General features: G+C 42.9%; 3 protein-coding genes across 4 annotated transcripts in view; 1 reads left to right on the top strand and 2 right to left on the bottom strand.

The window, feature by feature from the left end:
- LOC306960872 (malate dehydrogenase, cytoplasmic-like) overlaps positions 1 to 14,646 on the top strand; it is a 30,559-nt gene that overhangs the window by 7,856 nt on the left and 8,057 nt on the right. The window contains exons 1-2 of one of the 2 annotated variants that reach the window (XM_079553473.1): positions 12,331 to 12,490; positions 14,059 to 14,157. In XM_079553473.1, coding sequence (XP_079409599.1) covers positions 12,488 to 12,490; positions 14,059 to 14,157 — 102 coding nt within the window. In that variant the 5' untranslated portion in view covers positions 12,331 to 12,487. Of the gene's footprint in view, positions 1 to 12,330; positions 12,491 to 14,058; positions 14,158 to 14,646 lie in introns of those variants that run through there. The other variant, XM_079553472.1, reaches the window with a different exon arrangement.
- LOC306960492 (E3 ubiquitin-protein ligase TRIM21-like) lies at positions 1,650 to 3,281 on the bottom strand (the record flags this gene model as incomplete). Its single annotated transcript, XM_079552922.1, has 1 exon — positions 1,650 to 3,281. The coding sequence occupies one exon, from the start codon at positions 3,279 to 3,281 to the stop codon at positions 1,650 to 1,652; it is 1,632 nt and encodes a 543-aa protein (XP_079409048.1).
- On the bottom strand, positions 6,713 to 11,665 carry LOC306960491 (uncharacterized protein; the record flags this gene model as incomplete). Its single annotated transcript, XM_079552921.1, has 2 exons — positions 9,972 to 11,665; positions 6,713 to 8,349 (listed from the first exon to the last, which is right to left on the bottom strand). Exons 1-2 carry the CDS (start codon positions 11,617 to 11,619, stop codon positions 6,713 to 6,715), a joined length of 3,285 nt encoding a protein of 1,094 aa, XP_079409047.1. The 5' UTR covers positions 11,620 to 11,665.

Genomic DNA, 14,646 nt, shown 5'->3' with positions numbered 1-14,646 from the left:
CACAAAATCATCACTGCATCAAGCTACGCACACCCCGACACCTCTCATAAAGCTAATGCAAAAATCAAACTTGTAGAATCTTATTCTATCTTTGGAAAGCACTTACCGAGAAAAACAATGCTGATGCTTTAGTTCCCGATCGTTCAGCTGTTGTTCCCGATGCAGTTACTGTCCACATGTTCATCTGTTTAATCAGTGGCGGGAATAGTTTCACACTTGTTTGTTCCTGGATTTTGTTCAAGACTCCGCCTCTGCAGCTTTAATTGGCCACTTCGCTTTTCTTATTTATTTCATTTTAATTCATTTTAATTTCATTTAGACTTGGCTAATTAAACACACCTGTCGAGTTGACCTATCTTTAAAAATATATTTGATTTTCATTAAATGCAGGCACCAAAGACCTTGTACTCACACATAATTTCAGTGGATTTTCTGCATCTATTTGAGTGTTTTGACAACTTCGACAATCTTAATCAAAGTGTAATTGTGACTGACTGGACTTTCCCCCTAATGTTTCATGTCTCAGTTTTCTTGCAGTTTTGCTGTTGACCACTAGATGTTGCCAAGGAGCTCATTTCAAAACCGCTCAGGATGAAAACGGGGAAATATACCAACATTTTCCAAATATAAGTGACGTACATGTCCTGCTGGTGTTCTACTATGATCAAACTACATACAATTAAGAAGCATAAGTTCAATTAGGCTAAATGGTGTGTAGTTTACATTATGCATTGGTTGAATGTACAATAGGCCTATATCACAGAAGTGAGATACTGTATATTTAACACCACAACATGTGTACAAATATTCCATCATATCTTTTATAGGATCCTCAAGTAATGACACTTTGCTACAGTATAAAGTAAACCTCTGTTTTCAGATGCCCCACAGATGCTCAGTAGTTTAGATCTCTTGGCCAGTCCATAACCTTGACCCTCTGCTGCTTTGGCAGGATGTGGTCATTATTCATGTTTAAATGATTTTTGTCGCCTCATAACTTTAGCACATGCTTTTGTTTTGTGAAGCATTTTGAATTATTCTGTACATAATTTGCGCTATAAATAAATAACCTGACTTGCTTTTATCAAAATATAACTGGAGGTCCTGCTGTTGTTTTTTCTGTGTTGGTAAATGGAGCAAAAATACAAAAGTCACTGCACTATTGCCTATAAGAAAATGGTTATTTTTGTACCAAAGGTAGAAAAAATGAATCAAAAGTCACCAGACAGGATATGGCTTGGCTTTTCTAACTAGTTTAATGAATTCACCAAAACATTTTCTAATTCAAGTTTTAGTAACTGTAAACACCGGAAATATATCGGCAACAACAGAACACATTATGTTCAAACTAAAAAATGTGTAATACAAAATTATATTAAGTAATTACCCAGTTTGTAAGTACTTGATCATTTTAAATGTGCTAATCTGACAGTAAATACAAAATTATAGTGAATAGTAAAAGCAAAATGTGAATGGTCTCCAAAAAAAATGAAAAGTCAACAAGATGTATATTTATGCGTAATGCCTGCAAACAAAACAAACAAAAACACTTTTCCCCATGTCCTCAACAGACTCTTACAGTGTTTGTTAATTCAGTAAATATACAACGCTCCTGAATGCGTTTTGTATCCACACTGCCGCCCACAAGGTCAGATTTTACGGGTTTGCTCACGGGGCAGGATGATCAGAGGAGCTGCGTTTTTACCTGTATTGCTACTAGGACTAAAGAAAGGATAGAGTTTCTCTGTGAAGGCGCAGTTGGTGAAGGAGTAGATGAGAGCTCCAGAGTCAGCGTCATAAAAGGAGACGAGGCCCTGCTCATAATCTACAAAAACACCAACAACATCAGGGGCTGAGTTTAGATTTAGTTTCACATGAGTGTTTTCACATGCCATGTACTTTTCTCCATCTCTTAACATAACAACCCAGAGTCCCCTAGCAGGTGACACTGTGATTGCCTCCTTTCTGTTGACGGACTCTTTGGCCACTCCTAATTTCCATTCAGTTTTCCCTTTAACCTGAACCTCAAAGTAAAATCTGCCAGAGAAGCAACAAGGCTTTCCTAAAACGGAAAGACTAACAGTGAATCTCTTTGGATTTTTTGGGAAACTTCTCTTCACACCTCCATCATAAACCTGTTTAAGGTCCTCAGACAGGGCCAGCCATGGACATGCTGTATCAGGGTCTAGAGTCACGTCCACTGCCCACTTCTTTAGTTTCTCCAGTTGCCTCTTGGTCTGTTTCTTCATTTCTTCACGGAGAGTGGAGCTGAGCTGAACCATGGCCCTGTCCACTGAAGCCTCAAAGGCCGGTTCTTGGAGGCTGATCTGACTCCAGTCCTTCAGTCCTGTGGTGGTCTTCACTCGGGGCAGGTTCTGGAGGAAGGTGAGGTGGTCGTTGGAGCATTGGAGCTGCTCCAGCTCTGTGCTCCTCCTCTGCAGCTCGTTCAGCTCCTGCTGCAGTTGTGTGGTCCAGTATTCAGCCAGTCTGTGAACCCTCCTCTGTTGCTCCAGTATCTTCTGTGTGAGGCTGTTCAGACTGCTCTGGACAGTGTCCATCAGAGCCTTATGGAGCCTCTCTCCTCGCTCAGTCTCTGTGAGGGCGCGTCTGTCACTCAGCTGTAGCCAGCTCTGGACCTCCCTGATCTTCTCCTGCCTCTCCTCCATCAGGCTCTTGGTTTCAGCCTGAGAGCTCTCCAGCGCCCCCTGCTGCCGCTCATACTCTTCTCTCAGGGAGACCACCTGGTGGTTCTTGTGCTCCAGGACAGTGCAGAGCAGGCAGAGGCAGGTCTGGTCACTCCTACAGTAGAGCTCCAGCACCCTGTGGTGAGAGGGGCACAGTCGCTCCTCCAGCTGCCCCAGGGGCTCTGTGAGCGGGTGTGTCTTCAGGCGGGGCAAGCTCTCATGGGCCAGCAGGTGGAGCTGGCAGTAGGACATGAGACAGACCAGGCAGGACTTCAGGGCCTTCTGTTTGGACTCAGTGCACATGTCACACAGGACGTCTCCTTCAGCTGCAGGAGTGTCTGAGCTCAGAGCGCCCTCTTCAGACCTGTTTCTGAACTGTCCCACCAGCTCTGAAAACAAAGTGTTGACCTGAAGCAGAGGGCGAGAGCTGAACTCCTGTTTACACAGGGGACAGCAGCAGGGCGCCTCCTGCTGCCAGTGAGTGGAGATGCAGCTCTTACAGAAGTTGTGTCCACATGAAGTGGTCACAGGCTCCGTGAACACGTCCAGGCAGATGGAGCACAGGAGCTGCTCCTCAGTGAACAGCACTGCAGACATCTCTGAAGAGGAGAACAGGAGCTGGTTACTTTATTCAATTCAAACATGCTTACTATAAAAGAGCTTTACTTAGTGTTTCAAGTGATTTGTTTTAAATTTATATAATCGTACAATCAGAATACAAATAGACATTTGTCAGTAAATATACATTCACAAACTGGGCATTTGTTTTCATGCAATAATGCATCAACCAGAAATATAATAAAGCATTATTGCGCGTGCAATAAAATAAACTAAAATAATAATTAGAAAAATAAGTTATAGCCAAATCAACCAAACTCTGAATACACATATACATCTTATCTGATATTTTTTTTAGAGGCATATTCATTTTCCCCACAAAATCATCAACAAAAGAAGCTAATCCGATTTCCAGGATCAAGCTACGCACACCCCGACACCTCTCATAAAGCTAATGCAAAAATCAAACTTGTAGAATCTTATTCTATCTTTGGAAAGCACTTACCGAGTAAAACAATGCTGATGCTTTAGTTTCCGATCGTTCAGCTGTTGTTCCCCATGCAGTTACTGTTCACATGTTCATCTGTTTAATCAGTGGCGGGAATAGTTTCACACTTGTTTGTTCCTGGATTTTGTTCAAGACTCCGCCTCTGCAGCTTTAATTGGCCACTTGGCTTTTCTTATTTATTTCATTTTTATTACTTTTAATCTTTATTATATTTCGACTTGGCTAATTAAACACCTGTCACGTTTACCTATCACCTAAACCAAGCTTTGAAAAAATAGGCTATTTGATTTTCATTGACCTTATACCAGTGGCGGCTGGTGATGTGAAAACCAGGGGGGGCTGTTGCCTCGACCTAACTTCAATTATATTTTAGAAGATACTTATAAACATTGTTTTTAACTTAAAAAAGAAAGTTATCTTTGGGGCATTTAATATTATTATTTTTATGTAGAATATATTCAAAACTTATTGTTTAGTTTGATTCAACTAAAAAATAAATCATTTCTGACTAAAGTGTAGTGATAGTCACTATACATATTTGTATTGTGCACCACTGATATGTGTTTTGTACCAACAGAACCAGAACAAAGGCAGGAGGTGTTTCCTCTTTGATTTCATGTACAGTTTTAGTCCCAGACCTGCTGTGGTTTCATTATGAGCCTCAGAGCCACAGGTTTAAACCCGTATAAACCGTCAGACAAATGATCCGCTCAGAAATAATGTGCAGCTCACGTTTAGAAGAGAGTCCTCCTCCTCCTCCTCCTCCTCCTCCTCCTCCTCCTCCTCCTCCTCCTCCTCCTCCTCCTCCTCCTGCACCTGGAGCTCCACCTCTGTTTCCCTCAGTGAATGAATGAAGTTCCCCTCTCCTGTCGTAGCTCCTCCTCACGGTCCTGAATCTTCTCTCCATCAAATGTCCACGTCCTGGGACAGAACTGTCTGTCCAAGTCAGCGAGGGTTTGTCCCAAAGTGTGAGATAAACAAGCAGCAGCTAAAGCAGACGAGCTAGTTAGCATCGTCATGCTACCTCCAGGAAAGTCCATTTAGACGTGACTTCTGACGAAGAAAGTTGTCCCAAGTCCATTAGTTTGACTAAGTCCTTTCACCTCCTCTCAGGAAACAACACGAAGCTCCTCCGTCTCTCAAATGAGAAGTTTTTCCTCCGATCGTCCGTGAGCTCAGAGCTGCTCCCACAACGGGCTACTCGTGTTTGTTTACAGTAGAGCTTCCTCGTCTTTCACCTGTTAAATCTCCGATGGGCGCTTGGCCTCAGCGCCCATCGGAGATTTAACATTGCGCGTCTCTGATTGGTTGAATTAATGATATACAGTGACGTTTTTATACCATAGTAGAGCGCCGTTGGTTAGATGTTTGGGGCGCTGTTCCTCGCCGCCCCAAGCACAAAACTACACATTTATGAGGCTGTTACAGCGGTTACAGCACACAATGAACCAGGCAGACAAAATGACACGCTCCTTCACCTCCACTCCCCCTCCCTCCACTGTATAAAAGACCTGTATATAAGAAAGTTAGGATTTTGCTAAGCTTAAAACTTGTTATATTATTTGCATAATTGATAGGAGGGGCGGCGCCCCACCGCCCATAATGGACCAGCCGCCACTGCCTTATACTCAGACACAATTTTCCCCTTTTCCCCTTAAACGTTTCATGTCTCAGTTTTCTTGCAGTTTTGCTGGTGACCACTAGATGTTGCCAAAGAGCTCATTTCAAAAGCGCTCATTAATTTGTGGGTTTTGAAGCGTTTGAGCTGAAAGACTTTAGACGCAGGGTTATTGTCAGGATCAAAACGGGGACCAACGTTGTCCAAATATGTGATATAGAGCTGTCCTGCTGGTGTCCTACTATGATCAAACTACATACAATTAAGAAGCATAAGTTCAATTAGGCCAAATGGTGTGTAGTTTACATTATGCATTGGTTGAATATACAATAGGCCTATATCACAAAAGTGAGATACTGTATATTTAACACCACAACATGTGTACAAATATTCCATCATATCTTTTCATAGGACCTTAAAGTAATGACACTTTGCTACAGTATAAAGTAAATCAGTTTTCAGATGCTCATTAGTTTAGATCTTTTGGACGTGCTTGGCCAGTCCATAACCTTGACCCTCTGCTGCTTTGGCAGGATGTGGTCATTATTCATGTTTAAATTATTTTTGTCACCTTATAACTTTACCTCATTCTTTTGTTTTGTGAAGCACTTTGAATTATTCTGTGTACATAATTTGCGCAATAAATAAATAACCTGACTTGCTTTTCACAATGTAACTGAAGGTCCCGCTGTTGTTTTGTGTGTGTTGGTAAAAAAAAAAAAGCTTTTTGATTAAATAGCCTATAGCATGAATACAAAGTTTACTGCGCTATTGCCTGTAAGGAAATTGTTTATTTTTGTACCAAAGGTAGAAGAAATGAATCTAAAGTCACCAGACAGGATATGGCTTGGCTTTTGTAATTAGTTTAATGAATGCAACAAAAAATTTTCTAATTCAAGTTTTAGTAACTGTAAACACCGGAAATATATCGGCAATAACAACAGAACACATTATGTTCAAACTGAAAAATGCGTAATACAAAATTATATTAGGAAATTACCCAGTGTGTAAGTACTGGATCATTTTAAATGTGCTCAACAGTAAATACAAAATTATATTTAATACACAAAAGGTCTACAGTACAATTTGGGTAAAAAAAAGCAAAATGTAAATGTTCTAATCTCCAAAAAAGATGTCCTCAACAGACTCTTACCATGTCTGTTAAGCCAACGCTCCTGAATGCGTTTAGTATCCACATGTTGACAAGTACATCTGTCACAAGAAAAAAATGCAATTTGTGTCATTCAGCATGTGCAATTACACTATATTCATCATATTACTGCGCTTAACCTTAATTCCCATTAAATTAAACTGCTGCTGACATCATTTGTTAACAGGACAAGGTCATATTTTACGGGTTTGCTCACGGGGCAGGATGATCAGAGGAGCTGCTTTTTTACTTGTATTATTGCTACTAGGACCAAAGAAAGGATAGAGTTTCTCCGTGAAGGTGCAGTTGGTGAAGGAGTAGATGAGAGCTCCAGAGTCAGTGTCATAAAAGGAGATGAGGCCCTGCTCATAATCTACAAAAACACCAACAACATCAGGGGCTGAGTTTAGATTTAGTTTCACATGAGTGTTTTCACATGCCATGTACGTTTGTCCATCTCGTAACATAACAACCCAGAGTCCATCATTAGTTGACAGTGTGATTGTCCCCCTTCTGTTGACTGACTCTTTGGCCACTCCTAATTCCCATTCGACACCTTTGACCTGAACCTCAAAATAAAATCTGCCTGAGGAGAAACAAGGCTTTCCTAAAACAACAATAATATCAGTGAATCTCTTTGGATTTTTTGGGAGATTTCTTTTCACACCACCATAATAAACCTGTTTAAGGTCCTCAGACAGGGCCAGCCATGGACATGCTGTATCAGGGTCAAGAGTCACGTCCACTGCCCACTTCTTTAGTTTCTCCAGTTGCCTCTTGTTCTTCTGTTTCTTTATTTCTTCACGGAGAGTGGAGCCGAGCTGAACCATGGCCCTGTCCACTGAAGCCTCAAAGGCCGGCTCTTGGAGGCTGATCTGACTCCAGTCCATCAGTCCTGTGGTGGTCTTCACTCGGGGCAGGTTCTGGAGGAAGGTGAGGTGGTCATTGAAGCATTGGAGCTGCTCCAGCTCTGTGCTCCTCCTCTGCAGTTCGTTCAGCTCCTGCTGTAGTTGTGTGGTCCAGTGTTCAGCCAGTCTGTGAGCGCTCCTCTGCTGCTCCTGTATCTTCTGTGTGAGGCTGTTCAGACTGCTCTGGACAGTGTCCATCAGAGCCTTATGGAGCCTCTCTCCTCGCTCAGTCTCTGTGAGGGCGTGTCTGTCACTCAGCTGTAGCCAGCTCTGGACCTCCCTGATCTTCTCCTGCCTCTCCTCCATCAGGCTCTTGGTTTCAGCCTGAGAGTTCTCCAGCGCCCCCTGCTGCCGCTCATACTCCTCTTTCAGGGAGACCACCTGGTGGTTCTTGTGCTCCAGGACGGTGCAGAGCAGGCAGAGGCAGGTCTGGTCACTCCTACAGTAGAGCTCCAGCGCCCTGTGGTGAGAGGGGCACAGTCGCTCCTCCAGCTGCCCCAGGGGCTCTGTGAGCAGGTGTGTTCTCCTACTGGGCAGGCTCTCGTGGGCCAGCAAGTGGCGCTGGCAGTAGGACATGAGACAGACCAGGCAGGACTTCACAGCCTTCTGTTTGGACTCAGTGCACATATCACACAGGACGTCTCCTTCAGCTGCAGGAGTGTCTGAGCTCAGAGCGCCCTCTTCAGACCTGTTCCTGAACTGTCCCACCAGCTCTGAGACCAAAGTGTTGACCTGAAGCAGAGGCCGAGAGCTGAACTCCTGTTTACACAGGGGACAGCAGCAGGGCGCCTCCTGCTGCCAGTGATTGGAGATGCAGCTCTTACAGAAGTTGTGTCCACATGAAGTGGTCACAGGCTCCGTGAACACGTCCAGGCAGATGGAGCACAGGAGCTGCTCCTCAGTGAACAGCACTGCAGACATCTCTGAAGAGAACAGGAGATATATGTTTGCCAGTAAAGGTACATTCACAAACTGGCCATTTTTTTCTGTGCAATTGTGCAATATGGTGCACCAACCAAAAATAAATCATAAAGCAATTTGTGCGTGCAATAAAGTAAACTAAACTAAAAGGCATCGGCATGTCCATTTTCCCCACAAAATCATCAAAACAGAAGCTATATCCGATTTCCAGCATCGAGTTACGCACACCCCGATCAACTCTCAAAAAGCTACAGCAAAAATCAAACTTGTAAAATGTTATTCTATCTTTGGAAAGCACTTACTGAGAAAAACAATGCTGATGCTTTAGTGCCCGATTGTTCACCTGTTGTTCCCCATGCAGTTACCTGTTCACATGTTCATCTGTTTAATCAGTGGCGGGAATAGTTTCACACTTGTTTGTTCCTGGATTTTGTTCAAGACTCCGCCTCTGCAGCTTTAATTGGCCACTTGGCTTTTTTATTCTTTCGATTTTTTTTTTTTTTTTTTTATGACTTGGCTAATTAAACACACCTGTCAAGTTTACCAATCACCTAAACTAATCTTTAAAATATTTTTGATTTTCATTAAATTTAGGCACCAAAGACCTAATACTCACACACAATTTTAGTGGATTTTCTGCATCTATTTGAGTGTTTTGACAATTTAGACAATCCTAACCAAAGTTTGTAATTGTGACTGACTGGACTTTTCCCCCAATGTTTCATGTCTCTGTTTTCTTGTAGTTTTGCTGTTGACCACTAGATGTTGCCAAAGAGCTTTTATTCAAACCGCTCATTATTATGTGGGTTTTGAACTTGAAGCGTTGGAGCTGAAAGACTTCAGACACAGGGATATTGTCAGGATCAAAACGGGGAAATATACCAATGTTGTCCAAATATGTGATATAGAGCTGTCCTGCTGGTGTCCTTATATGATCAAACTGCACACAATCAAGAAGCATAAGTTCAATTAGGCTAAATGGTGTATATTTCTCACACTAACAAAAAACTATCGCGGCTTTTTTTGTTACATGGAGCATAAATGCAAAGTTCACTATACTGCCTATAAGGAAATGGTGAATTTTTGTACCAATAGTAAAAGAAATGAATCAAAAGTCACCAGACAGGATATTGCTTGGCTTTTCCAATTAGTTTAATGCATTAGACAAAACAATCACATACAAATATTAAAGCACAAACATAATACATTTTCTAATTCAACTTTTAGTAACTGTAAACACTGGAAATATACAGGCAACAACAACAGAACGCATTATGTTCAAAGGGAAAGATGCGCCATACAAATGTACGTATATTAAGAAATTACCCAGTGTGTAAGTAAAAAATAAAATGTAAAAACATGTATATTTATGTGTAATGCCTGCACAAAAACAATCACATCTCAGTAAATATCCAGGACTCCTGAATGCGTTTCGTATCTACACTGCCGACCACATCTTGACTTTAAAAAAGACGCTGCAAAAACTTGCGTCTGTCAGAAAAAAATACAATATTTGTCATTCAGTGCATGCAATTACACTATATTCATCATGTTACTGTAACCTGAATTCCTATTTAACTAAACTGTTACTGACATCATTTGTTAACGGGACAAGGTCAGATTTTACGGGTTTGCTCACGGGGCAGGATGATCAGAGGAGCTGCGTTTTTACCTGTATTATTGCAACAAGGACCCAAGAAAGGATAGAGTTTCTCTGTGAAGTTGCAGTTGGTGAAGGAGTAGATGAGAGCTCCAGAGTCAGCGTCATAAAAGGAGACGAGGCCCTGCTCATAATCTACAAAAACACCCACCACATCAGGGGCTGAGTTTAGATTTAGTTTCACATGAGTGTTTTCACATGCTATGTACTTTTCTCCATCTCTTAACATAACAATCCAGAGTCCCCTAGCAGGTGACGCGGTACTTGTACCTTTTCTGTTGATTGACTTTTTGGCCACTCCCACTTCCCATTCGACACCTTTGACCTGAACCTCAAAATAAAATCTGCCTGAGGAGACACAAGGCTTTCCTAAAACAGCAAAAACAGCATTGAATCTCCCTGGATTGTCTGGAAGATCTCTCTCCACACCTCCATCATAAACCTGTTTTAGATTTTTTGACAGAACCAACCATGGATATGCTGTATCAGGGTCTAGAGTCACGTCCACTGCCCACTTCTTTAGTTTCTCCAGTTGCCTCTTTGTCTGCTTCTTCATTTCTTCACTGAGAGTGGAGCTGAGCTGAACCATGGCCCTGTCCACTGAAGCCTCAAAGGCCGGTTCTTGGAGGCTGATCTGACTCCAGTCCTTCAGTCCTGTGGTGGTCTTCACTCGGGGCAGGTTTTGGAGGAAGGTGAGGTGGTCGTTGAAGCGTTGGAGCTGCTCCAGCTCTGTGCTCCTCCTCTGCAGCTCGTTCAGCTCCTGCTCTAGTTGTGTGGTCCAGTCTTCACCCAGTCTGTGAGCGCTCCTCTGCTGCTCCTGTATCTTCTGTGTGAGGCTGTTCAGACTGCTCTGGACAGTGTCCATCAGAGCCTTATGGAGCCTCTCTCCTCGCTCAGTCTCTGTGAGGGCGTGTCTGTCACTCAGCTGTAGCCAGCTCTGGACCTCCCTGATCTTCTCCTGCCTCTCCTCCATCAGGCTCTTGGTTTCAGCCTGAGAGCTCTCCAGCGCCCCCCGCTGCTGCTCATACTCCTCTCTCAGGGAGACCACCTGGTGGTTCTTGTGCTCCTGGATGGTGCAGAGCAGGCAGAGGCAGGTCTGGTCGCTCCTACAGTAGAGCTCCAGCGCCCTGTGGTGAGAGGGGCACAGTCGCTCCTCCAGCTGCCCCAGGGGCTCTGTGAGCAGGTGTGTCTTCAGGCGGGGCAAGCTCTCATGGGCCAGCAGGTGGAGCTGGCAGTAGGACATGAGACAGACCAGGCAGGACTTCAGGGCCTTCTGTTTGGACTCAGTGCACATGTCACACAGGACGTCTCCTTCAGCTGCAGGAGTGTCTGAGCTCAGAGCGGCCTCTTCAGACCTGTTTCTGAACTGTCCCACCAGCTCTGAGACTAAAGTGTTGACCCGAAGCAGAGGGCGAGAGCTGAACTCCTGTTTACACAGGGGACAGCAGCAGGGCGCCTCCTGCTGCCAGTGAGTGGAGATGCAGCTCTTACAGAAGTTGTGTCCACACGGACTGGTCACAGGCTCCGTGAACACGTCCAGGCAGATGGAGCACAGGAGCTGCTCCTCAGTGAACAGCACTGCAGACATCTCTGAAGAAGAGACCAAGAACATATTTATTTCAAGCAAAATGACATAAAAGCCCTGTGCAACGGAGGCAAAGACGTGTTTGTATAGATAGACTACTTCAAAGCAAGAAAGTTGCACTTACCAAACAATGATAAATCAGTATAGCCTCTACTGTTCAATAGTTCAGCTGTTTTCTCGTGGTTGTTTGGCGGGAGTCTTTCTTCTGGTTTCTATTTCTCCATAATTTTTCATGGCTCCGCCTCTACAGTTTTGATTGGCTACTTAATTTTTTGGATAAGCCCACTGTTTTTTCAGTAGTCGACTTCTTGAACGTACCATACTAGGTATGCCAAAAATAAACCCTATAACTAGTGATACTAGCTTATTTTGTGAAGTGCGGCACACAGTCACAAAGACCATGCCTTTATTCTGTTGACTAATCTGAAAGCATAGGTCTTTTCTGCTAGTTTCAAGAGCTTATCAAAGTGTGGCTGTCAATAACATTTTGGGCGGTCTCGTTTCATAAACGAAAAAGACTGACAAACTGCTTGGACAAATGTCTGGGTGCGGCTTGCAGTTCTGTGAATGATCACTAGATGTTACCAAAGAGCGCATTGAAAAACTCCTTTTTCCCCCACAAATGTTCATCCGTGTTTGGCACAGGGGGCGTTGTCTGAGCCGAGAGCGGTGCATTGTGGGAAAGCTAGTCCTTTGTTTGCCTCACTGAGCCGTACATCCGGTACAAAGGACTACATCACCCAGCTGCATGGATTGCAGTCGCGCTCGCGCCTGACTGGAGCGCACGGTCCTGTGTTCTGTACAAGGGTAGCGCAGAGGTGACCCTTCCTGTCTAGTCCACCCCAAGTCGGCTCCAGAGAACAGGCTGCACACCGCTCATCCTCACCGCGCAACAATGGTAAGCCGCCTCCCTCTGCGCATTCATTATTTAATATATCCTCGCGTTTCCCTCTAAATAAGACGGACTCTCTTGTTTTCCCTCCGTGCATCTTTGCGTGACTTGTCCAAACCTATAAAAGGCTATGCGCGTTCAAACTAATGTCATCCATCCTGCAAAAGTTGTCACGTCATCTTCATCTTTGCTGGAAAAAGACACATCGTTCGTGCGTAATGTGGAACCGCATTATTGCCCCGCGCACCGTGAGGATTTTGCTTTGCGACAATAGCGACTTTATGCATTGATGTTGGACTGCTTTTGTTCAATATACAGCTTGTTTCTTTTGCCTCCATCTTAACGAAGGTGGCGTGGCAGCTGCGTCATCTTACCATGCCTTTTTTTTCTAAATTATTCAGTCAAGTGCAGCCAATCGGAGCAGGCCGTTCAAACTGTTCAAAAGGATCAGCATCCAATTCGATGAGGGCTTAAAAGAGCACAGCATTTGACGTATGGCGCAGCTTGAATTACGCAGGATATTGTCGACTTGGGATCCAGAAATGTGCCTGGATAATGTGACTATTTTGATCGATGGATGTTTGAAGATGCATGTCAGCAATGCAAATCCCTGATACTAGAAAGTTCACCGAAGGAGGGTGGAAAATATGCCCCAGCAAACCATATCGCGGCTTATTTTAAGAGCCTATAGTCCAACATTTCAGTTTATCATCACAAATGCATGTACACTTTATAAGCAAAATTGCAATACAGTCTATCGACCTCTAGTTTAAGCATAGACCTTCATTTATGAACAGAAAAGCACTTAATCAAGCTGGCGGTTTTTGTAGATATACTAAAAATACTATACCGTTCTTCTCTTACCTAATATGAGAGAAACTCTGCACACTGTACAAAATATCTAATTCACAACATAATAATTTGCAATTCAGTGTTTTGGCTTTTCTGGATCCTTTTTACTGTTTAGAGTATCTATATAGGGGTATGTTTTGTGTCCTTGATTGACAGAAAGAAATTTGCGTCATGCCTGATATATTAACTCAGTCATGCCTTGTTTGCACTGCCCTCTGCTCAACCTTCACTCTCCATAAGGTCATCACTGCGCAGCGTTGTAATGTCTACAGGGTATTTGAACTACTTTGGATTGAGATCAACCTCTGAGAGGAGTAGAAATGACAGAAATTAAAAGTAAATCCCCATGCAGACCCAAAACATGTGCCAAACGTTTAAGGTAATCATTTTGAGTCCAGCAGCACATTAGTTGCAGTATTGTTGGGAATGTACAACTTTATAAATAATGTCAGTAATTATATTTCTAAATAGTCTTTAGATATGACACCAGAAGACATGTAGATTGATACAGTTTCTGCCTGTTTTACAATCAACTACATCAATGAATTTATATGGAAGTTAGTTAGACATACACAAGTTATAATAATACTCAATTATAACTACATACAGCCATTGGTCTGCTGCTCTCACTGTTCCAAATGGTTTTATAGAAATGTTATTGTGTTTCTATTCACTGCCACTATTTTCTGTTTAATCGACGCATGTTTTGTTTTGTGTGTTAGGCTGAACCCATCCGTGTCGTTGTCACCGGCGCCGCTGGTCAAATCGCCTACTCCCTCCTCTACAGCATCGCCAAGGGGGATGTGTTCGGCCATGACCAGGTAAGAACTAATGCTGGATTACAATCGGCTCTCCTCCCTCACAGCAAACTTCCCCTTCCATGTGTGGATTATATAGTTTATTAGTTATTCTAAAATATGTACAACAGGGTCCTGTCTAGGGTCTTGCATGTTGGCAAATGATGATTTCAATTTGGATGCTGTCTATTTTTTGCACTAACTACAGCGTTTACAGTATATACGCTAAGGTGTTTGAAGGATATATGAATTTATTGGAAAATGATGATGTTTCTGAACAATTTATTTTGTACTGTACAATTTCATAAAAAACTTAAACATATTCGCCTGCAGTTTTTGCAAAAAAGTAAAAAGCCAATACTCATTCCTCTTAAACTTAATATGCAGATTTTTTTTCTTCATTTGTAGCATTAACATATAGTGTCTGGGCATTACAAATGGCACTAAAAAGCATTGAATTTGACTTGCTTCTGCCGGTATAAACCCTGGAGTAATACAATGTCCTTAAAACAA

Source organism: Gobius niger, assembly GCF_951799975.1.
Source record: "Gobius niger genome assembly, chromosome: 3".
NCBI lineage: Eukaryota > Metazoa > Chordata > Actinopteri > Gobiiformes > Gobiidae > Gobius > Gobius niger.
The sequence above is the reverse complement of the archived record's forward strand: the minus strand, read 5'-3'. Positions and strand labels throughout refer to the sequence as shown.